This window comes from Scyliorhinus torazame, chromosome 7 (genome assembly GCF_047496885.1).
Source record: "Scyliorhinus torazame isolate Kashiwa2021f chromosome 7, sScyTor2.1, whole genome shotgun sequence".
Taxonomy (NCBI): Eukaryota; Metazoa; Chordata; class Chondrichthyes; order Carcharhiniformes; family Scyliorhinidae; genus Scyliorhinus; species Scyliorhinus torazame.
Window position 1 is genome coordinate 284,445,170 of NC_092713.1, and position 26,283 is coordinate 284,471,452.

The following is a 26,283-nucleotide window of genomic DNA, read 5'->3' on the forward strand; positions in this document are numbered from 1 at the left end:
TCGGTTCGTCAAATCTTTGGTTTGCAATGTTAAACACGTGCCTGTCAAAAATTATGGTCTTCACTGGCAAATGTTTTCAAACATTTTCACGACTATTGCAGGATCCTCTTTCTCCTCCTGATTTGAAAGACAAATGATTCAAACTTTCCGAAGGCCTCTGGACCCCCCTTGGTTTAGCAAGGTGTAAGCTTGTATCTTTTTTGATTTGTTTGATAATCTGGCACTGCAACAAATCCTGTTCAAACTTGACCTAGTTGTCCGCAATGTTTTCGTTGAACACCAGGTCGATGTGGCAAAGTCCTTGTACCATACTGCCAACTACTAACACCACGTAGAAGCGCTGGGTTCAAATGACTGGCAACCAAGGACTTATAACAATAGTTTATTTAGTACTCTGAGCAGCCCTTCCATGCTTCTACTTCACCTGCACTGTAGGGAGAACGCCGACTGTCATGTGACCCTTTAAGTAGCCGTGTCATTATATGACTATTCGCTCTACAGTTTCCTTTCAGTAGGTATGTAGCCGTGCCCCTATCCAAACTGTTCCATTCAGCTACAAACAGAAAGCAGGAAAAGACCTATTTGACTTACTACAGCTACATCAGTCTACTCAATCAGCAGCAAAGTGATGGAATATGTTTTGAATGTTGTCAAGCAGCACCAACTCTGCAATAACCTGCTCACTAATGACCAGCTTGGATTCCGCAAAGCCCACTTAGATCCAGATCTTATTACAGCTTTGGCCCAAACATGGAGAATGGAGCTAAATTCCAGAATGTGAGTGACTGCCCTGCCCTTGACATCAAGGAGCCCTGGTAAAATTGAAGTCAATGTGAATCAGGGAAAAAACTCTACAAGACCCATCCCTAGCACAAAGGTTGGAATTATTAGAGGGGAATTTTCTGAAACCCAGGACATTACTATAGGAGGTTCACCATGCAGTGTTCTAAACCCATCGTCTTCACTTGTTTTATTGATGACCTCCCCTCCAACATAAGGTCATAATGGGATGCTCAATGATGATTCAGTTCTATTTGCAATCCCTCATACAATGAAGCAGTCCATGCCTGCATGTAGCAAGGCCTGGACAAGACAGGCTTGGGCTCATAAGTAGCAAGTAACATCTGTACAACCCAAGTGCCAGGCAATGACCATCTCTCCCCTTGACATTCAATAACATTACCACCACCAATTCTGCCATCAACATCCAAGGAGATACCACTGACCAGACACTTGACTAAACCAGCCACATAAACATTGTGACTTTATGAACAGGTCACCTATCTCATGACCAATGATCCGTCCAACTTCTGTTTGCTGTGTGCAGCTGCTTGTTGCATTGCAGTCTCTTTAAGATTGATGCGTGGTAACATATCTTAAAGGGAATATTGCCTGTTTGTTTCCACCATGGCACGTTCTTGATCGCCGTGTATTCACACCCCACACAGCTTCGAAGTCTTTCTCCAACTACAAGTGACAATTCAAGCAGCTTGACACATCAAGGTCAAAACAGCTTGCTTGATTGGCACCATATCCAGCACCTTTAAACATTCAGTCTCTCCACCACCAGTGCAGTGGTCTGCATGGTGTACCTTCTATTAGATGCACTGCACCAAGGCTTCTTCAGCAGCATTTCCAGAACCTGGAACTCCTACCACCCAGGACAAAGAGCATAGGCATATGGCAACAACTCCATTTGCAAGTTCCTAACGAGTCACACAGTCCTGACTTGGAAATAGATCATTGTTCTTTCATTATTACTGGGGTCAAAATTCTGGAACTCCCTACTTAATAGCTTTGCTTTGGTTTCAAAAATTAGATCACTCATTTGATTTTTTTTCTCTAAAATATGTATTTATTCAAAATCAAGGAACTGATAAAGACAATGTTCAAGACATCAGACATCATCCAAATGCATCATGTAATAGGAAAGTAAGCTACACTTATTAGGAGACCTACGGTTTTGGTCATAATTAAAACGCTGGTCATTTATTGCTGGTAGTGTGGCATGTTCACAACTGTCAGGCCATTTAGTAAACTCATAAATGAGATGATAGATGAACCGTACAATTTTCATCTGATAAATCATGATTTAATATCAAAGCTATATATATATAAGGATTCTTTTGAAATTACACATCAGAAAATTAGGATTCTCATCTTAATCTATGCTAAGTAGATTTTTAAAAAATAAACAACTCTGCACTCTATGAAACAAACTATGAACTGGTGACAAAAAAAAAACAGGGGAAAGTGTCAAAATATGGTCCACACATTCTTTGAAGGGCTGTAAAGAGGGAAAATTGGTTCAAACATTCTGTTCTTTGTACAACCCAAGCAGTTAATGAACATTTGACTTTGTGCAATATGAAAACTGAAAATCCTGACCCAAAAGCTTTAAGCTGAAACATGTTTACTGAAAGGTAACAACAGAAACAGATGCAAGGCATAAAAAAATGCAGGGAAGTTCTTCCTGTTGATGTGAAACAGCTGCCAAAAGTTGTTCAGTCCAAGATTTTAATGTAATGATCTTCACCACAGGAAGAGCAAGTTTAAATGATAAGGAGCTTCATTTGGTGATGACAGATGTAACTACTCAGTCTTATGGCAGCAATACAAGCTCTTGTCTTGCCACAATGTTAACTGAATTTACACTCATTTTCAGTAACTGTCTGCTGGTACGACTGAGTAAGGAAATGCAGTGATCCATGATCCAGTATCTCAGGCAACGGTTCTTTAGTTCTGAATTAACATCATAACTTCGGAAAGTGTTCTATTATTCACAATAAAATTCAATTAATAATGCTGGGGAAAAAAGGTGCAGTAAAGAACAAAGAAGAAAACATCACAGGAACAAGCCCTTCAGTCCGCCAAGCCTGTACCCGTCATGATACCACCCTTGCAATACATTTCATCATTGGTGGGATTCCAAATCACTTTTGAGGAAGTTTTCTTAAGGTGCAAAACTCTTAGAGAATAGCAACACCTCTAGCTCACATACTTCTTGAACTTGATTATTCAATCAAATATAGATCTACAGACAGTACTATCAGTGGAAAAAATTGTAATCAAGCTGATTTAAAAGGAAGATTCACTGGCCTGTGCGAAGGAAAGATTGTGTTATCCTTTTGTACAAGTATATTTTCAATAATACTGCCTCTTTGCATTTGTACCAAACAAATAGCATGCCAAAGATAATTTGTTTGGAAGAAAGAGTCATCTGCTGGTGGTATGTTTATGCCCTACGATATTGAGTGGCTTTCCTCATATGTTGTCATATTCATGTTGAAATACAAAGTCCTGAAAATTGGTAGGAATCAAATCAACACACAGCATTTCTTTTTGCTCATAAGGAAGCCTGGATTCATTTAAATGGAAATTAACTGCGTCTTGATATCATAGAATTTTTAAAAAATCATAGAATTTACAGTGCAGAAGGAGGCCATTCGGCCCATTGAGTCTGCACCGGCTCTTGGAAAGAGCACCCCACCCAAGGTCAACACCTCCACCCTATCCCCATAACCCAGTAACCCTACCCAACACTAAGGGCAATTTATCATGGCCAATCCACCTAACCTGCACATCTTTGGTCTGTGGGAGGAAACCGGACCGGCACCCGGAGGAAACCCACGCACACACGGGGAGGATGTGCAGACTCCGCACAGACAGTGACCCAAGCCGGAATCGAAACTGGGACCCTGGAGCTGTGAAGCAATTGTGCTATCCACAATGCTACCGTGCTGCCCTCATATCATAGCACTGCAAGTTCAATAACATGAGGCAGGGGTTTTATTGTTCTAATGTAGGACAGGATTTGAGAAATGTATAAGAAAGTGGGAACTAGCATGAGGGAGGGGGTTTAGGTTGTGGAAGTGAATGATTTCCTACAATTTAGGTACTAATATTTCATGAAAACAGTTTACTGAATAACTGCTTATGAAAAGCAAGTCTTCTTCCAGTCTGCACAGGCTGAAGTTGTAAACCAAGAATGTAAAACATTAGATGTGGATTAAATGCTGGTTAAAGTGCAGTAATATGCTGAATTCAGAACAAAGCCTCATTATTTTAATTCACCAGCAGTTACAAATCACCAACTACCAGAATCTAATGTGTATTGCATTAAATATTTTTAATTTTGTCTATTTTATCACTTCCACCACTGATTCAGCAGTTTACTTTTCCTAATAATTGAGATATATGTTAAAGCTTGCACAGCACTACTTGAAGAGCATGATGTACCCCATTGTCCTGGCAAACATTACACTCAACACCACCAAATAGATCAACGGGTCCAAAAGCAAAATACTGTGGATGCTGGTTATTGCCAAGCCTTTGTGGTTAGGATGAAGAACCACAAGTGGTTGAGGTGAACACTAAAAATATATTAAAGATAAAGCTAGATAAACATGAGAGCAAGGAATAGCCTATTATGCTGATGGGGTTAGATGAAGAGAGGTGTGAGGAGGTGTGTGGGGAGCTGGGCCCATTAGCCTGTTTGTGCTACTATGTAATTTCATGTAGAATATTGCTAAACACAAAATGGCAACAATATTTGTAGAAAATGACATGGACTGTTTTTCAAAAACAATGTGAAGCGGCTCTGGACATTTCTGAAAGATACATGGCGCTTTATAAATTTCTGTTCCTCAGAGTTTCACAGAAATTATCAGAGGGGCTGGTTTAGCACTGTGGGCTAAACAGCTGGCTTGTAATGCAGAACAAGGCCAGCAGTGCGGGTTCAATTCCCGTACCGTCCTCCCCAAACAGGCGGCGGAATGTGGCGACTAGGGGCTTTTCAGTAATTTCATTGAAGCCTACTTGTGGCAATAAGCGATTATTATTAGACATGTTCACAAAGCCATTTCAGAAGAGCAAAGTATGCAGAATAACTTGAAGGGTGTTTCACCTGCACAAATAAAATGCTGCTAAATGCCACATGGGCAGAAATCACATATGGAAAATTCAGGACAGTGATAGTGGGTCACACAGGAAGATGTTTATTCACAGTATGTTGAGAAGTTGACTCCGCATCAGCATTAACTTAAATTAAAATTTTTAAACTCTAATCCAACACACTCAGTCCACCTGTATTTAGGAATATGATTAACTGCAGACAGAATTTAGTGCGATGCAGACAGATGCTTGGGGAGTGATAATTGTCCAAGTTTTACAATGTTTCATGAAAATGGAATGTATACCACTGCACTTTTTTACTGTACAGGTCCCAGAAGCAGCAAAAGTTGTACAATAAATGCTTCGTGTAGGACATGAGATTACTTTTGAAGAGACACAGTTACTTTTGTTAAATTTGAGGAAGGTGACAATTTAGATGCATTGTGATTACTGAGGCAACTATGTGCAAGTGTAGGCAATGTAAAGACAAAACATGTTCTAATCTTCCACGCACATTTTTCGATTGCTTTGTTCAATCATTACTGCTGACAAAATGTCGAAGGGGATTTTCCACAGACTAACACTTGAGCAATGTTGAGACTGACGACCAGGAAAGGAAACTCAACAACCCATCTCTGGCATTTATCATTCTCCATTGAATTCTGAAGTCAAATAATGGAAATTATTACAGAATACAATTTTCCCTTTTTATCCTCAACCACGTAGATTTTGTAGATTTAAACTGAAAATTTTCATCTTGGGGAGGATGTTACAGACCAAAATCTCATGCCTGTTTAGGTGGTATGAACCACTGCTGCCAGCAAATACAAATGAAACAAAAATTGAGAGACAAATTCCAGCCCCCATCTGTCCCTATCTATAGATAGAAGAAATATCAAACTCCAAGCAAATTCACATATTGGATAATAAATAAGTCACCAAATCAACACTACAAAAATCAAGAATGTGACTGAATATTGCTAATATTATTGTGCATATTATCAGAAAGATAAGTGACAAAAATATAAAACAGCAGCCTTTAACATTTTAATTATAGGAGAACTGTAAACCTTCATTAAAAATGTGGTAAATTTTCACTTGACTTGCAAGCACACATCTTTTCAAGTGTCACAAATTATGCTCTGCCTTGCAGAAATCCAACTCTGTCACACAATGGTCAAAATTATAGAGCATGAGATTAGCCAAGATTATATAGCAACATGCAAATTCAAATAGTAAATTAGAGCAGTTTCTGCCACACCAATTAACATGGAAAATTATTGCTATGACTGGGACCCACGGAATCCAGTCTACAGGGTTGTTTTTCTGTGCTCAGCAGTATGGAAGAATGAGAGCAGATCCTACTCAGAAGTGAACATTGGTCAGGACATGTAATATTTATTTCAAGGTTTCGCCCTACAATGGGAGGTTCAATTCATTCTGCTTTTCTGCTGGAACACATGACGGAAGTCTCAGCAACTCTGTTCCAAAGTTGCTATCTAATCCTTTCCACAGGATATTGGCTCATTTGTCAATTTACAATGAAGCATAATAATTGTACCTGAAATGAACATAAACTGTAAAATAATGTTTATTGCTGATGTCTCTTCCCCTTCCACAACATTGGGATGTTATCCTCTCTAACTAGCTATGCTTATAGATCAGATATGCTCCATTAACTGAAATGAAGCACACTGATCTTAAATTTTGTAATCACATTTTTCCTTGCTTCACTGTGCCGTAATTCAGCTATTTTTTGGGTCTTGAATTGCTCCAATGCTTCAAATATAAAAACGCAATCCCCACATCTATTTCAAAAGCACATATATAGTGTCAAATGTATAAAAAATAAAATCTTCTCCTCCTGGTTAACTTGAAAGAATTTAAATGTTGCAACTTTGTTGCAAATACCGTAACGTTTGCATTAATATTCCAAAACATTGGGAGGCAAAACATCACTGTGGAACTGAGATATGCTTCAATCTCTCTTCTCAACACCTAACAAAGATCTTGGAACACTGAATAAGCTTGGAGTGTCCATGTAGCAGATCAGTGAAAAATTAGTGGCACTCATTGTACAGATTAATGGAATTAAACTGTCAGTTCAAGGATTCGAATCAATCTGGCTGTCTGAGTAGAAAAGCTATCTAATGGTGATGCACTAAGTTTAGAAAGGGGAGGGGAGGCAAAATAATTTTTAATTTAAATCACAGAATTTATTCAGGTCAGTACGATCCCCAAGTTTAATAGTGATTTGCTGTAATATAGGATATTTTAACCATTTAAAAAAAACTAAAATCAGTTACTTTTAAAATTATATTGCATTTGGCTTTATTAAAGACCTTGCTCCATTTAAAGTACTAGAAATTTTGGAAATTTGGTCTTAATGTACGGCTGGATACCAATCCAGATAGTCCATAATATATGCTGTGAAAGGGAAAGAAATTGAGCTTCCTTTCTGGTATAAGTACATAGTTACTGTTTTGTGGAAACACGTGGCCCCAAACACCAGATTAACGAGTAAACTGTTGCAAATTTAACACTTTTTTAAAAAAAGGTTGTGTTCTCCTTAATAACTTCATCATACCGTTGCTTGAAGAGAAACAAAATTAAACATCGAAGCTCACAAAGCTGACTTGAAAAAGAAATCTAAGACCACAGAAACACAACTGATGATATGGAAAGCACTCTTTCTGCAGTTAATCTGGGATAGTTGCCATATATCAGCAAGTACCTCTCCTCAGAGCAAATCTTGAGGTGAAAGCGCACACAAAGGTGGTTTTCTGACTTAACTATAATTATTTTTGTTGCAGTGCTGCATTGAACCTTTTTATTACAAAAGTAAAATTGTATCATTTAGATTTGGCTATTTGTATTCAATGTGTCACAATCAATAAATGAATTCATCATTCCAGTCGGAATGGTATAGTTGCTGCAATTAAAATAAACGAATCAGAAAATCTGTTTGTCCCATATGTCTGCCAACAACCATAAAGAGCTTAATCGTCATTTGTGCACAAACTGGTATTTCCATTTTCTTACATTTATTCCAATTCAGTAGCATTTAACAAATCAGCATCAAAGAACACTTTTTAAATATCAAATAGTTCAGATTTCCATACATGGCTCACAACTATAAACATAAAACACAGGATTTTCTGGGGATTTGTGTTTTTGAAGTAATGCTATAAGCAATTTTTTAGGACTGAATTTGTTGGCTTCCTATTTTCAGCAAATGGCTAGTTACTGTCCAATCTTGTGGTATAAGGTAGGAACTCCAAAGTATCAATGCTATAGTGTACCACTATAAACCTAATTTAAATAGTCTTAACAAGAAATCCATAAATAATTAATTACAGTGCAAGTTACTGTATGGGGATATTTGGTACAGATAGGCGAATGTGCATTGTTTCAGGAGTGAGTCAAGCAACAAGTTATTCAGTATTGTTATTAAGTGGGCCAGTATATTCAGTTCTAACTACACATATGAAATCCAGTCCTAGATCAAATGGAAGTGAATTCAGTTTGACATAACTTAAAACAGACTAAGTGGGGTGAATAAGTTCAGTGAGCTACAAATGCAAAGAGCCATGTGGGAATATGATGTAGGTTCAATAATGGAAATGTGGCTTAAAAATGGCGAGGACAGTGCATTTAATATTCATGGATTCAAAGGGATGAATATTCAATGGCCCGCAATGGCAGGACTGGAGGCAGGAGTCTGAAAATGGGAGGAAAATCCCGCCAGGCTATATCCATGATACACACCTGCCTCCACAGGGTTATAGAGGAGTTAAGTTGCCCTTGGTACCCACCTGAATGGGGTGGGTAACCAGTTAAGTCTTCTTAAGGGCTTAACTACAGGCATTCTTACCAGTGCCAACTGGATTTTCGATCCACACATGGGATATATGTTGTATGAGGAGGCAGTCTTTGAAACTGTAGCAGCCTTCCAGCAGCAGGCCTAGTTGTAATGGGAAACTCCAATGTACTTGGAAGCCTCTATTTTGAAAATTAACTGCAACTGAGGCAGTGCGCATACTGTGAACATGTTTCCTTGATCTCCATGGACCCTAACCCTTCTGGCCTTCTTATTTACCGGATTAGTTCCTGGCAACTGCAAATGGATTCAACCTCATGCCTCCCCACATACTTTCGCAGTTCCCACTTCAATGGTAGGCTGCCAACCCTTGATTGCTGGAAGTCTCGGGAGTCTGCCCATCCTTCATTGGGCGGGTTCCAATAGACAGGCACTTAATTGGCCACTTCATTCAATATTGCCCTCTGGGTCCCACTACCGACATTTGTGGTTTCCAATCTACATTTCAACCAAATGGCAGAATTGGGGCCCGAGAATGAAAATGCAACCCAAAGCGTTCAGGAAAGAGAGGGAAATAAAAATAGGGAGGTAGGTGACAATAGTGTTTCGGGAAGTAATTGTAATGTTGGAAAGAGGTGTCGTTGAGGTGGGCAAAGAGTGAATCTATTTGATTAGAATGGAGAAGCAATAAGTGTAAAATTTTGCTATTGAGGGTATTCTATTGTTCATCAAATACTGAAAGAGACTTAGAGGATCAAATTTGCAGGGAAATCATAGAGATGAGCAAGGACTATAGAGTTGTGATATAGGAGGACTTAATAGGGAAAAGCAGACGGAGGGATTTCTTTGATTAGTATGTTCTTGGTCCAACTGGGAAGGCATTATAGCAGGCTCTGGTGTTGGGGAAAAAGGTGAGACAAGTGGACCAAGTGTAACTGGAACACTTAGTAAGAATGATCATTGTATCTTAAAGTTTAGATTGATAATGGAAAAGAGTAAGGAACAATTAAAAATTGAACTTCCACATTAGAAGATAGCTAACTTCAATGGGATGACAGGGGATCTGTCTAGAGGAAAAAGCTTGTCACAGTTCCTGTTTGTCATCTTGGGTTACCTGCCGGATGTGCATACCTGCGAATATGTGATCACATTCAGCAAACATTGTCTCACGATGAATAGATTTATCAGCGCTCATTTTCCTAAACTTATCATTTTGAGAAAAATAAAAGAAAGGGTTGAAATAAAAAGGGCAAAAATGCCACAAGTTACTTGTTCGTGCAAAGCGGTGGCAATAATTCTATCTTTTTTTTGAAAAATCCAACCTTCTCCTCAAGTCTAGGCCAAGGAGTATAGAATGTGACAGGTGCCCACTGGTCTCCTAGAAAGAGGTTCTCTTTTATCTGGGCACCTTATTGAACCTAGTCAGAGGATGAATAACAATGAACAACCACATGTGTTACAAAGCAGGCTGGGGCAATAACTCAAATGGTTTTTCCTCTCTGCAACACAGAAACTCCAAAGTCAATTGTCATGCCATTGGCACTGTGAAAGTTGATATTAATCTGGAATCAATTTTCGGATTTTTAAAAGTTTATATGGCATAGTTTCTATCATGCTCCCAGAGTTGTTCAACTGAACACACAAATGCATTATACATAGCTCATCTGCTGACTCAAGTTTCCATTGTCTCTCAGCTAAGGAAATGTTATACTCTGTCATAATACACATGCTTTGTTCCAAATACTGAAAATACTTATTTGAGCTGGTCTTCTACTCCTGCAAAAATCAATTACAAAATGAGCATAATCTCCTGACTAGCTCATAAATTTAAAATAATTAATTAATCTGCATCATTGTTTAATTTTAGCAAATATAAATATTAGTACCATTAATCAAAATGTTTATTGATGTTGAAATTTTCTGCACCCATGACTCTTGCTTATCTGTGGCTGTTGGCAAGTAGTATTAATTAAGCAAAGGAGAGGTACTTGATGCCGTTCAAACTGGCATTGGCTCTTACATAAAAACACATTTTTGTTAAGACTTTCCAATTTTTCCCAGCTTCAGCAAGAAGGCAGAATGACCACAGTTAGATACAGAAATACTACTTTGTAAATGCAATTCTGTATTCTGAACCATCATGTACCTGGTCCTAAAATCTGACCATTCAGTGTCAAAACTAGATTTTTCTCTCTTAAATAAAGATCATTTAACCTGCACACAAATACAGTACACATTGTTTTAAAACTACACAACATCATTTCCAGAATTAAAATTTCCTAAGCTTTATAAATATATACTGGAGAAATTAAAAATGCCTTTTTAACGTTAGATAACAGACTATTTTAATAGAAGAATATAGAGTTTCTGTTTAGGTACCTCAAGACAGTGATATCACAAACAATACTGAATGTTATTTAATCACAGTTTCTAATTGGTGCTTCAACTCATCTATTGCAGCTTAACATTTATAAAACTAATTACTGTACAAGAAGCTGAAAGCAACATTTCCTTTGAAAGTATTTTCAATTGATTTTGTTCTTGATGTCTTTTTTTTTTACAAAAATGCCTGAAATATAAACTGTACAAAGTAGCTTAACATCAATCTATACTACATTTTCTCTACAAGAGTTCAACATATAATTGAAGTGTAATTTGTATACATTCAAACAATGCAGTGACTTCAAGAAGTTGTCCAAAATTTACAAAATATATCTGTTCCATCACAATACACAACAACTTCAGTTAAACCATATAAAAAAATCAGCAGTGAGATGGAGTACTGCCTGGAATTCAAAGACAGTGTGCTGATTATACATCATCAGCAGGTAATGGAAGGATACCTCCCCTTCCTCGTGTGAAAAATGCCATCTTCTCCCTGTAAGAAGCACAAATTACAATCAAAAGTCTATCTTACCAGCAGAAAGAATTTTTCTTAATATGTGTTCAAGAGGATTTTTGATACTTGCTTCATGAAAATTACAAATATGCAATTAACTGAATAGGAACAGCACTAGCTGAACAAATAAGCTCCCTTTCAAGCACATAAAAGTTTGAAAGATAAAAGAAAACAGGTGGTGCTTCATCAGATGTCACCAAAGGGTGAAGAGGGACAGGTTTGTACCCTGACTAACAGGGTATGGGCAGTGACATAGTGATATTGCCACTGGACAAGTAATCCAGAGACCCCAGTAATCTGGGGACCCGGGTCCCACCATGGCACATTTGAATTCAATAGAAATCTGGAATTAAAAAAGTTTAATGATGACCATGAAACCATTGTCTTATCCGGTTCACTGGAAATCTGCCACCCTTACCTGGTCTGGCCTGTGACTCCAGCAATGTGGTTGATTTACAGCATTAGCCTAGCACTCTGTTCAATTAGGGAAGGGCAATAAATGCTGGCCTAGCCAGCGACGCCCACATCCTTGAACAAACATAAATATATATATATTGTATTAATGAGCTGCTAATCCTTGCTATACAGCTGTGAAAAATACACCAAAGTAGAGTTTGATACTACTTATGAGGATGGAGTAAAGTAAGAATAAAGAATGGAGGGAATTTAGCTATTGCCACGCTTCTGCACCTCTTAATTACTAGTACAAAACAGTGTTATATGAGGTGGATTGAAAAGACATGAGGGAGCAGCAGAAAGCAATTAACTTGGAAAAAAAAGGGGAAAAAACACAACTTTTCAATGCTAAAGGTGAAACATGTCCCACCATTGTCTATAAAACTCACCAGAATGATTGCATCTCTAGGGGTTCTTTCTGACTCTGTTCTCGTAACTTATGCACCTCTTTAGATGTTTTCTTCATAAGCCTTTGAACTTTGTTCTCCTGTTTCTGTTGTTCTTTTGTTTGCTCTGCCTGGGGTAATGAGAAAATAGCACTTTTTAAAACTTATTTTGCTTAAAATGAGCTACATTTAATTAATGGAAGCTACAGTTGATCCCATCAATAGGGCTTTTAAAGAAATGAGTGAACCCAGTTGAATAACATTTTCATGACAAATGACAGTTAAGTTTTACACAATTCCTAGTAAGCAGCAATTCTGATTAACCCTGTTATTTCAGTTGGGGGAGATAAAAATGTACTTGAAGTTTAAAAATGTCCATCCAGTAATTGGTATGAGAAGTAATCCGAAGAGACTTCATCGACCAGAACTTTGAGATATATAGATTATAATTTTGTCTTCACCTTTTCTCACACCAACAAAAAGTAACTCCAAAAGACAACCTCACACTTTCAATGAATTTATCTTCAATGTGTGTGCACATGTTGTTTCACAGAACAATTGTAAAATATTAAACATATTCATTCACAGATGGTATTATGAAGTTGTTGAAATCAGTCCATATAAAAGTTAACTCAACAAGTTAAATCAGTTCTGCTCCCCAGCCAAAAAAGTCTCATAGGGGGGTAGTTGATCACCTACTTAATAGATTATGCAAACACTCGAGCAATGGAATGGTGTTTTGCTATTACTATCACCATATTTACACAGTACCATTAACATGGAAAACATCCTAAAGAGCTTAATGGAGGTTAAACACTGGGATTGGGAGTAGTGTTCGAAAGCTTGGTCAAAGAGGTGGGCTGGGCTTTCAGGAGGATTTTACAGGAGAAGCTGGTCGGAAGGTAGATGGATAGGCAGCGTGTGGCTCCACCAATCATACATACATTCTGCACTGTATGTTTGATGTTCTTATAAGCATTAGCATTCTTATATTCATTTTTTAATTATAAATTTAGAGTACCCAATTCAGTTTTTCCAATTAAGGGGCAATTTAGCGTGGCCAATCCACCTAGCCTGCACATCTTTGGGTTGTGGGGGCGAAACACACACAAACACGGGGAGAATGTGCAAACTCCACACGGACAGTGACCCAGAGCCGGGATCGAACCTGGGACCTTGGTGCCGTCAGGCTGCAGGGCTAACCCACTGCGCCACCGTGCTGCCACATTCTTATATTCATAAAAGACACATGTATTTGAGACATCAGTCTGAGACTGAGGCACTTTACTCAAATAATAGATGACAAAATTATAGTATATGGAAAAAATGTCAATGCGCTATTTACATAGAACATAGAACATAGAAAATACAGCACAGAACAGGCCCTTCGGCCCACGATGTTGTGCCGAACCTTTGTCCTAGATTAATCATAGATTATCATTGAATTTACAGTGCAGAAGGAGGCCATTCGGCCCTTTGAGTCTGCACCGGCTCTTGGAAAGAGCACCATACCCAAACTCAACACCTCCACCCAACACCAAGGGCAATTTGGACATTAAGGGCAATTTATCATTGGCCAATTCACCTAACCCGCACATCTTTGGACTGTGGGAGGAAACCGGAGCACCCGGAGGAAACCCACGCAGACACGGGGAGGACGTGCAGACTCCGCACAGACAATGACCCAAGCCGGAATCGAACCTGGGACCATGGAGCTGTGAAGCAATTGCGCTATCCACAATGCTACCGTGCTGCCCTTAAGAACAAATAAATCTGCACTATATCATTTTACCGTCATCCATGTACCTATCCAATAGCTGCTTGAAGGTCCCTAATGTTTCCGACTCAACTACTTCCACAGGCAGTGCATTCCATGCCCCCACTACTCTCTGGGTAAAGAACCTACCTCTGATATCCCTCCTATATCTTCCACCTTTCACCTTAAATTTATGTCCCCTTGTAATGGTGTGTTCCACCCGGGGAAAAAGTCTCTGACTGTCTACTCTATCTATTCCCCTGATCATCTTATAAACCTCTATCAAGTCGCCCCTCATCCTTCTCTGCTCTAATGAGAAAAGGCCTAGCACCCTCAACCTTTCCTCGTAAGACCTACTCTCCATTCCAGGCAACATCCTGGTAAATCTTCTTTGCACCTTTTCCAGAGCTTCCACATCCTTCCTAAAATGAGGCGACCAGAACTGTACACAGTACTCCAAATGTGGCCTTACCAAAGTTTTGTACAGCTGCATCATCACCTCACGGCTCTTAAATTCAATCCCTCTGTTAATGAACGCGAGCACACCATAGGCCTTCTTCACAGCTCTATCCACTTGAGTGGCAACTTTCAAAGATGTATGAACATAGACCCCAAGATCTCTCTGCTCCTCCACATTGCCAAGAACTCTACCGTTAACCCTATATTCCGCATTCATATTTGTCCTTCCAAAATGGACAACCTCACACTTTTCAGGGTTAAACGCCATCTGCCACTTCTCAGCCCAGCTCTGCATCCTATCTATGTCTCTTTGCAGCCGACAACAGCCCTCCTTACTATCCACAGCTCCACCAATCTTCGTATCGTCTGCAAATTTACTGACCCACCCTTCAACTCCCTCATCCAAGTCATTAATGAAAATCACAAACAGCAGAGGACCCAGAACTGATCCCTGCAGTACGCCACTGGTAACTGGGATCCAGGCTGAATATTTGCCATCCACCACCACTCTCTGACTTCTATCGGTTAGCCAGTTCGTTATCCAACTGGCCAAATTTCCCACTAACCCATGCCTCCTTACTTTCTGCATAAGCCTACCATGGGGAACTTTATCAAATGCCTTACTAAAATCCATGTACACTACATCCACTGCTTTACCTTCATCCACATGCTTGGTCACCTCCTCAAAGAATTCAATAAGATTTGTAAGGCAAGACCTACCCCTCACAAATCCGTGCTGACTATCCCTAATCAAGCAGTGTCTTTCCAGATGCTCAGAAATCCTATCCTTCAGTACCCTTTCCATTACTTTGCCTACCACCGAAGTAAGACTAACTGGCCTGTAATTCCCAGGGTTATCCCTAGTTCCTTTTTTGAACAGGGGCACGACATTCGCCACTCTCCAATCCCCTGGTACCACCCCTGTTGACAGCGAGGACGAAAAGATCATTGCCAACGGCTCTGCAATTTCATCTCTTGCTTCCCATAGAATCCTTGGATATATCCCGTCAGGCCCGGGGGACTTGTCTATCCTCAAGTTTTTCAAAATGCCCAACACATCTTCCTTCCTGACAAGTATGTCCTCGAGCTTACCAATCTGTTTCACACTGTCCTCTCCAACAATATCGCCCCTCTCATTTGTAAATACAGAAGAAAAATACTCATTCAAGACCTCTCCTATCTCTTCAGACTCAATACACAATCTCCCGCTACTGTCCTTGATCGGACCTACCCTCGCTCTAGTCATTCTCATATTTCTCACATATGTGTAAAAGGCCTTGGGGTTTTCCTTGATCCTACCCGCCAAAGATTGTTCATGCCCTCTCTTAGCTCTCCTAATCCCTTTCTTCAGTTCCCTCCTGGCTATCTTGTATCCCTCCAATGCCCTGTCTGAACCTTGTTTCCTCAGCCTTACATAAGTCACCTTTTTCCTTTTAACAAGACATTCAACCTCTCTTGTCAACCATGGTTCCCTCACTCGACCATCTCTTCCCTGCCTGACAGGGACATACATATCAAGGACACGTAGCACCTGTTCCTTGAACAAGTTCCACATTTCACTTGTGTCCTTCCCTGCCAGCCTATGTTCCCAACTTATGCACTTCAATTCTTGTCTGACAACATCGTATTTACCCTTCCCCCAATTGTAAACCTTGCCCTGTTGCACGTACCTATCCCTCTCCATTACTAAAGTGAAAGTCACAGAATTGTGGTCACTATCTCCAAAATGCTCCCCCACTAACAAATCTATCACTTGCCCTGGTTCATTACCCAGTACTAAATCCAATATTGCCCCTCCTCTGGTCGGACAATCTACATACTGTGTTAGAAAAGCTTCCTGGACACACTGCACAAACACCACCCCATCCAAACTATTTGATCTAAAGAGTTTCCACTCAATATTTGGGAAGTTAAAGTCGCCCATGACTACTACCCTATGACTTCTGCACCTTTCCAAAATCTGTTTCCCAATCTGTTCCTCCACATCTCTGTTACTATTGGGGGGCCTATAGAAAACTCCTAACAAGGTGACTGCTCCTTTCCTATTTCTGACTTCAACCCATACTACCTCAATAGGGTGATACTCCTCGAACTGCCTTTCTGCAGCTGTTATACTATCTCTAATTAATAATGCCACCCCCCCACCTCTTTTACCACCCTCCCTAATCTTATTGAAACATCTATAACCAGGGACCTCCAACAACCATTTCTGCCCCTCTTCTATCCAAGTTTCCGTGATGGCCACCACATCGTAGTCCCAAGTACCGATCCATGCCTTAAGTTCACCCACCTTATTCCTGATGCTTCTTGCGTTGAAGTATACACACTTCAACCCATCTCCGTGCCTGCAAATACTCTCCTTTGTCAGTGTTCCCTTCCCCACTGCCTCATTACATGCTTTGGCGTCCTGAATATCGGCTACCTTAGTTGCTAGACTACAAATCCGGTTCCCATTCCCCTGCCAAATTAGTTTAAACCCTCCCGAAGAGTACTAGCAAACCTCCCTCCCAGGATATTGGTGCCCCTCTGGTTCAGATGCAACCCGTCCTGCTTGTACAGGTCCCACCTTCCCCAGAATGCGCTCCAATTATCCAAATACCTGAAGCCCTCCCTCCTACACCATTCCTGCAGCCACGTGTTCAACTGCACTCTCTCCCTATTCCTAGCCTCGCTATCACGTGGCACCGGCAACAAACCAGAGATGACAACTCTGTCTGTCCTGGCTTTCAACTTCCAGCCTAACTCCCTAAACTTGTTTATTACCTCCACACCCCTTTTCCTACCTATGTCGTTGGTACCAATGTGCACCACGACTTCTGGCTGCTCATCCTCCCCCTTAAGGATCCTGAAGACACGATCCGAGACATCCCTGGCCCTGGCACCCGGGAGGCAACATACCTTCCGGGAGTCTCGCTCGCGACCACAGAATCTCCTATCTATTCCCCTAACCATTGAATCTCCTACAACTATTGCTTTTCTATTCTCCCCCCCTTCCCTTCTGAGCCCCAGAGCCAGACTCCGTGCCAGAGACCTGACCGCTAGGGCCTTCCCCCGGTAGGTCATCCCCCCCAACAGCATCCAAAACGGTATACTTGTTTTGAAGGGGAACGGCCACGAGGGATCCCTGCACTGTCTGCCTGTTTGTTTTTTTCCCCCTGACTGTAACCCAGCTATTCTTGTCCTGTACCTTGGGTGTGGTTACCTCCCTGTAACTCTTCTCAATCACTCCCTCTGCCTCCCGGATGATCCGAAGTTCATCCAGCTTCAGCTCCAGTTCCCTAACACGGTCTTTGAGGAGCTGAAGTTGGGTGCACTTCCCGCAGGTATAGTCAGTGGGGACACCGGTGGTATCCCTCACCACCCACATCCTACAGGAGGAGCATGTAACTGGCCTAGCCTCCATCCCCTCTTACCTTAAAGAATATAGCTGCTGTGTGGACTAACTAGATCTCCGCCCTTCGACTCTGCTCCCAGTCAGCTACACTTCCTGTAAACTCCTGGCTCTCTTCACACTCTTTGCGGAAATGTCGGAAACAAAATGAAAGGAGCACCTTACTCCCTCCTCACCTAACTCCCTCGGTCACCAAACTCTTACTATAGCACTCAAAATGCACCAAATTCAGCACTCCCTCGGTCACCAAACTCACCTTCTTCTAAACCAAACAGCAACTTTTAAGTTAATTAACTAAATAAAAAAAAGACTAAACTTTAGATAAAAATGAAGCCTTATACTCCCTCGGTCACCAAACTCTCACTATCGCACTCAAAAAGCACCAAATTCAGCACTCAGTGCAAAAACCAAAAAAGTGCAAAAATTTGACAAGTATTGTCTGTGTTCTGGTGATTCTGATGAAATTATGTTGTTAATTAATGCCTCTGTGAAGCAGGTTAATTATTTCTATCACTTTGGTATATTTGAGAACTATTTAATCAACCCATATTATGGTTAGTAAACAACAGCATTGGCGTGACATTTAAAAAATAAAAATGCTTTTGCAAAGCCATGTAGAAACTATTCTTTCAAAATGCAGTTAGAACCCAATTTGGGCATTTCCAACTCTCTCGCTCTTTGGCCCTGACCCTTTCACTCGTCGCTTCCCTCCCTGACCTTTCTGTTGCAGCTCCTCCTGCTGCCTCCTCTCTCTCAATGTCCCTCTCCCAAGCACCACTCACAACAAGGATTCAGGAGACGGAAGTGGCAAGTGAGGGAGGCGATGAGTGAAAGGGTTGGCCAACAGGGGAGTTGGCGAGCAGGGGGAGTGGGAGGGGAAAACGGTGAGTGGGAGAGGCAAGAGGTTGGTCAGCTAATGGGAGAGGTGGCAAGTGGGAGGCAATTGTAAAGGGTTAGCAAGTTTTACAAAATATTTGTTAATGTATTTTATTTACAGGAGGGGTGCTTTGGTGGTGGGGGGGGGGGGGGGGGGGGGAGGTGTCAGTTACGTAGTTAGGAGGTGTTAGACTAAGCTTTAATCTGTGTAACATTTCTTGGGTACCTACCCAGGTAAGTACCACAGAACTGTCCCAAGCCTCCAACTCCTAGTTAGAGAAATTCGGTCAAGGTCACAGGGATCAGGAGAATTTCCCATCTGAAGTTGAAACTTCCCAGTAGTTCCCACTTAGATCTGCATGACAAGCTTGCCCAGGGTCCCAACACGTATCTCAGTTGTACATCTGGTCTCTGACAACCCAGAGACCGGAAGATCTTCAAAAAATTTGTTCATGGGATGTAGGCGTTGCTGGCTGGATGAGCATTTTTTGCCCATCCCAGACGATGGATTGCTGTGGATCTGGAGTCACATGTAGGCCAGGCCAGGTAAGGACAACTAGTGATTTCCACTAGTGAACCAAGTGGGTTTTTATGACAATCAACAATGATTTTGTGGTCATTATTAGACTTTTAATACCAGATTTTTTATTGAATTCAAATTTCACCATCTGCCGTGAAGTATGATTACTAAACTTTTCACTTTTTTTTCTGTAAACTGACATGCGATGCAAAAGTTACAAAATCTGAAAATCAGGAGGAACTCCTTTTCATTACAAATTTAGATTTGCGGAATTATAATGAATAATAACTAATCTAACTGTAGCCTTGAAACTGTTTCTAACACCACAAATTATGGTTTATCATTTGTTATGAACTAAAGTTAAGCAAATAATAGTTAATAAGCTGACATTGTCAAAATGCTGACATCAAGCCCATTTTGCGAGTAATTTGCTTCAAAAGTGCCATATTTGTACTTCATGAGGCCCGCACTGCACTGCAAAAATTACAAGAAAAAAATAAAGCAACCCAAGTTACTAACAAGTGTCCTTAAACATTGACTGTATTTTAGGAAATTTGATCTCAAAAGGATTTGGTGACATAAAAGGCAATATCCAAAAATCTTACTGGACATTTTTTAAAAACCCAGCAGTGATGCTAAGATCACTGGGAACTGCAGATAGCAACATTGGTATGAAATTCACAAAGGTTTCTAAGGAATAGCTGGAGCTAAAAACCTCGAGAGTACAGAGTTTATTTAATGAATAGACTATGTTGCCGAAAGGGATGTGTGTTCCTGAGAGAAATCTATTGTGACCAAGACAAAGAATATCATGCTTTTATAGTGTAGAAAGAGGCAAATAAACAGCCCAATGGTTTGATCCCAACCATATCAAGTTTTTAATAGATGTCCATAAAAAAATGAAAGATACTTAATGTGAGTCCATTTAACATGAGTCATCTTGATTGGCTGCTACCAAATAGGTGGGAAAGTAGGCCTTAATATTTTGTAAATATGGTTGCACCCATAAAGAGGTTGACAATAAACCATAAAAATTATTATTTTAAAAGGCACTTCCTACTACCATACCCTGGGCCATGACTCCACCACCAAACATCAAGTCATTGTTTCCAGGACTGCCACTGACCTCACCTCCTCTGGAGATCTTCCTTCTACAGCTTCCAACCTCATAGTCCCCCAATCTTGCACAATCCACATCGATCCCCTTCCCAAAATCCACAAGCAGGGGGGCTATCCTGGTAGTCCCATCATATCAGCCTGTCCCTGCCCCTGCCCCATGGAGCTAATTTCTTCCTAGGTTGACCATTCTCTTTCCCTTTATCTTCCCACCTACATTTGCGATTTCTCTGATATCCCTTTGTCATATCAACAATTTCTAGTTCCTGGCCCTAATTGCTTCCTTTTCATGACGGACGTCCAATCTACACCCAAGTCCCCCACCAGGATGGTCAAGAGCTCTCCACTTCTTCCTTGAGCAGAGAACCAAACAATCCATCCACCACCATTCTCCTCTACCGAGCTGAACTTGTTCTCTCACTCAACAATTTCTCCTTTAACTTGTCTCACTTTCTGCAAATAAAATGCATGGCGATGAGTACATGGGCCCAGTTATGTCTGTCTTTTGCAGATATCTGGAACATTCCTTGCTCCAGTCTGTTATGTTTTAAGGGGTTTTGCTTTTACTTCACAATAGAGCTAAAGGATAACCAGGTTGCTGCATCGTAGGTTATTTAACCAGTTGAACAGACTTCAGTTAGAGGTATTGCTTTCTCACAGTCTAAGATGGAAGAGGGAAATCTCCCAAGTACCTCTGATGTCACCACGTAGCCTTTGGTTACAATGCATAACATCCCTCCCCCTTTACTCCTGTAGTGTGACAAGACATTTGAACAAATATTAACTTATATCTCTTCCACACTGGGCTCAGGCACATCATCTAATAAAGATGGTTATTCTTCAGCTTCCATACATGCAGTTGGTCAACTGTTGTAGAATCGGAATTTGACACGGTCGTAATCACTGGTTCGGGATTTCCAATCTCGAATGTCAGATGTTGATCTTTCAGATACCAACTCTGCAAATTCTGTTTTTGAAGCAAGGATTTGATCAGTGCATCTCCTCCATACTCTTGTCATCGGTTTGCACCGTATTGTGTATTGCATCAGTATTGTGGCAAGTACCCACTTCACTTGAAGAGTAGCTTCTCGCTAAAACTATTTCTCCTTGATCAGAACTTCTTGGTTTCATGTCGGTTCATGGCAAGTAACTTGGTTTTGATGTTGTCGTTCTACAATGGTTGTGAAGTGTCAGGAGGTAAGAGCAAATCAAACTTGGTTCTCAACTTCCGTTTTAGAAGCAATACTGCCAGTGTGAGTTTTGGGTTGTTGCATGTGTTATGACCCCCTTGGAGGTCATGGACTATGCACTATCCATTTAGCCGTGACCACCATGGGGTATGAACTCCGCGGTAAAACAGACAGGGCTTACCCTGAACAAGGGGTAACCTGATTGTATAAATACCCTGATCTGGGTGCAGGTCGGGAGGGTGACCCTTCGGGGCGAGGAGAGTTAGTTGTGTATACTAAATAAACTAGTGTTCATTTTACATCCTACTGTGCATTCCTGTCTGTCTCTTTGTTGGATTCAACAGCTTGGACAGAGTTTCTATGGGAAAGGAGAAAGTTGTTCACACTTTTAGCTAAAAGGTCCTTCATCCTTCGATACTTTGATGGCATTCTTCAATGACTGTACCAACCCCTCCTCTAGCTCTTCTACTTGAGGAAGGATGATGAGGCGCAGTTTTTATACGTTGTATGCCATTGCTTCAAAGGTAGTTCACAAATTCCTTTGACATGAACGGAGTCCTGTTATTGCTAACTAGCTGTTCCTGCTTGCCAAACTGCAAATACTTCATCCAGTCTTTCAATTGTCTTTTCAGTAGTCGTTGACTTAATTATTATTATTTTGGGCTTTTTGGAATGTGCATCCACTAGGGCAAGAAATATGTATCCTTCAATAGGCCCCTCAAAATCGATATGTACTCTTTGCCATGGTTGCTTTGATCAATCCCAAGGGTGAAATGGTTGCAGAAGTGGAGTATTCTGTATCTTGGCACAAGTCAGACATTGACCTAATTTTTCTTCAATATTTGAGTTTAGGTCTGACCACCAGAAATAACTCCTTGCAAGCTTTTTTTAAAAATAAATATATTTATTCAAAATTTTCAACAATCCCCCCCCCCCCCCCCCAACAAAAAGAAAGAAACAAGAACACAACAATCAGAAATTATACATTGGATTTCCCCCATATACAATAACCCCCCATATAACATTTAAAAACACAAATAGGGAACCCCCCCCCCACCTTCACCCAAACGCCACCCCAAAAGAAACCCCCCTCCCTGCCCCGCCCTTGGGCTGCTGCTGCTGACCTCCCCCTAACGCTCTGCGAGATAGTCTAGGAACGGTTGCCACCGCCTGAAGAACCCTTGCACAGACCCTCGCAAGGCAAACTTTATCCTATCCTGCTTGATGACACTATCCATGTCATTGATCCAAGCTTCCACACTAGGGGGCTTTGCATCTTTCCATAGTAGCAAAATCCTCCGCCGGGCTACCAGGGACGCAAAGGCCAGAATATCGGCCTCTTTCGCCTCCTGCACTCCTGGCTCGTCTGATACCCCAAATAATGCCAATCCCCAGCTCGGCTTGACCTGGGCGCTCACCACCTTAGACATAGTCCTCACAAAACCCCTCCAAAACCCATCCAGCGCCGGGCACGCCCAGAACATATGGACGTGATTTGCCGGGCTCCCCGAGCACCTCCCACATCTGTCCTCCACCCCAAAGAACCTACTCAACCTCGCCCCCCCCCCCCCCCCCCGCCCTTGCAAGCTTTTTCATATGTATAACTCCTGGATGTCCTTTGTGGAGTTGATCCAGTATATGACTTGGCAGGCACGGATGAATGATAACTCCGATCCCTCATACAAGTACCTCGTTTTGTACAGTTAATTCAAGTTCCCTTGTTCGGTACAGCTTGAATTCCGGATTCCTCCTCGGTTATCCAGTGGTATACCTTTCCAGATCATGTCCATGACCATCCCCATCACCAGAACTGACCTCGCTTGTCTTTGCACTTGAGATACAGTAATAGGTACATGATCTGCCTGGGTAAAGTGCACATAGTTTACATCGTTCTCCTGTGATTTGGCTGTCTCGCATTGGTAAATGTGATAGAGCACCGACGTTCGTATGTTGCTCCCATCTTCTGTATTTAATTTTGTAATTATGCGCTGATAAGATGAGGGACATTTCTGCAAATGGCTTACTGCTAGAGATGGTATTTCTTTGTATGGACCAAAAATTGCTGGCAATGGCCTGTGGTCTGTTAACCAGGTAAAATGACTTCCACACAAGTAGTGATGAAATCGTCTGATTCCAAAGATTATAATCAAGTCTTTTTCCAATTGAACATAATTCTGTTCAGCACTTGTTAATGTTCTCGAAGTGAATGCTTTTGGTCTTTCATCTCTACTTAGCATCATATGAGCGACAACTGCACCCATCTCATAGGGTGATGCGTCACAAGCGAGTTGTATTTTCAACTTCGGGCCAAAATGAATTCTGATTTGTGAGGGACATTTTTGACCTCATTATATGCCTCTTCGTAGTCTTATGTCCAAGCCCATTGTTGATTCTCACATAATAATGCATGAAGTGGTTTTAATATGGTATTGAGATTTGTATTTTCCATTTTAGTTGATGAGACCCAAAAATTCTTTTAGGTGCTCCTGTTCAATGTTGTTGGGGATGATATTTTAATTACCGGCAAGACTGTTCAGGTCACTAAGGATTTGTTCCATAGACTTTTGGAATAGGGCCAATGCAGACGTTGTTCCAAACGGTAGGCGCCTGTATGTGAACAGTCCTTTGTGTGTTACAATAATTAGAAGAGGTTGCGACACAGCTGCTACCTTCATCTGGAGGTATGCTTGGAAAAAAATCTATCTCACTGAACTGTTGGCCACCCAACAATCCAGAAAATAGGTCCTCTATTAATGGTAATGAATACTGGTCGGCAGATAACACTGAGTTTATCGTCATTTTAAAATCACCACAGATTCTTACTGAGCCAGCTGTCTTGATAACAAAGACAATTGGGGTTGCCCAATCTCTCGTCGTCACACTCTCGATCACTCCACCTTTGATCAATTTGCCAAGTTCTACTTTGACTTTTGGTTTGATAGTATGTAGCACAGTTCATGCCACTAAGCATTTAGGGGTACTGTCAGGTTTTATCTTTCGCTCTCTTCCTATCCATGGCCGGGGAACATGCTATCCACATTTTCAATTCTCTCACCTTTGCTGATGATGAAACAGCTGTGTGCCGACTCCGGTCATTTCCCCTGAAGTGTTTTCAAATATATTTTTGGACTTTTCTATGAGTTTCTGTTATGTGTTCTTTCCATCAGCCAATTGGTTCACAGCTTGCCAATTTAATTTAATTTTGTTCAGCCATACACTTCCAAAAAGTGTTGGAAAATTTCCTTTTTGCACAGGTATTGGCAATTTTTCAAATTGACCATTCACTTCAACTTGCACCAAGCTATAACCCTTCACTGGCACCATCTCATCAATGTAAGTTCTCAAGATAACATCAGACATTGAGTTCAACAACTTTACACTGAACTTCACCTCCGTCTTGACCCCCCCTTTGTACAATTCAATTTTAATGTCCCAATGCAACCCCCTGCCCCACAGGACCATCTATTACTTGTTCTTAATCACTACAGATCACAGAATACTACAGTGCAGAGGAGGCCCTTCGGCCCATCGAGTCTGCACCGATGCATGAAAGGCCCTGACCTACCCACCTAATCTCACTTGCCAGCACTTGGCCCATAGCCTTGAATGTTATGGCATGCCAAGTACTTATCCAAGTACTTTTTAAAGGATGTGAGGCATCCCGCCTCTACCACCCTCCCAGGCAGTGCATTCCAGACTGTCACCACTCTCTGGGTAGAAACATTTTTCCTCAAATCCCCCCTAAACCTCCCACCCCTCACTTTAACTTGGTCCCATTATAACTGACTCTTCAAAAAAGGGGAACAGCTGCTCCCTATCCACCCTATCCCTGCCCCTCATAATCTTGTACACCTCAATCAGGTCACCCCTCAGTCTTCTCTGCTCCAGAGAAAACAACCCAAGCCTATCCAACCTCTCTTTATAACTTAAATGTTCCATCCCAGGCAACATTCTGATGAATCTTCTCTGCGCCCCCTCCTGTGCAATTACATCCTTCTTATAAATGTGGTGGTCAAAATTGCACAGGCACTCCAGCTGTGGCCTCACCAAAATGCTATGCAGCTTCATCATGACCTCTCTATCTTTGTAATCTGAGTCCCAATTGATAAAAGTGAGTGTCCCATATGCCTTTTTCACCACCCTATTAATCTGCCTTTCTGCCTTCAGAGATCTATGGACAAACACTCCAAGGTCACTCTGTTCTTCAGGTCCCAGTGCCACACCTTTATTAGCATACTCCCTTGTTAAATTACTCCTTCCAAAGTGTATCACTTCACACTTTTCAGGGTTAAATTCCATCTGCCACCTATCCACCCATTTGACCATCCAGTCTATATCTTCCAGTAACCCAAGACACTCAACCTCACTGTTAACCACCCGGCCAATCTTTGTGTCATCTGCAAACTTACTGATCCTGCCCCCAACATAGTCATCTGTCATTTATATAAATGACAAGCAATAGGCGGCTCAGCAAGGATCCCTGTGGTACGACACTGGTCACTGGCTTCCAGACACTAAAGC

The 26,283-nt window shown here is 41.2% G+C and overlaps 1 protein-coding gene across 3 annotated transcripts in view; it reads right to left on the bottom strand.

Moving 5' to 3' along the window:
• Positions 1-1,832: 1,832 nt before the first annotated feature.
• The window catches only part of wwc1 (WW and C2 domain containing 1), a 220,719-nt gene continuing 196,268 nt past the window's right edge, over positions 1,833-26,283 (bottom strand). For all 3 annotated transcript variants that reach the window (XM_072512577.1, XM_072512576.1, XM_072512578.1), the window contains exons 22-23: positions 12,458-12,585; positions 1,833-11,591 (exon numbers count right to left, since the gene is read on the bottom strand). In XM_072512577.1, the coding sequence (XP_072368678.1) occupies positions 11,525-11,591; positions 12,458-12,585 (195 nt within the window). In that variant the 3' untranslated portion in view covers positions 1,833-11,524. The remainder of the gene's footprint in view (positions 11,592-12,457; positions 12,586-26,283) is intronic.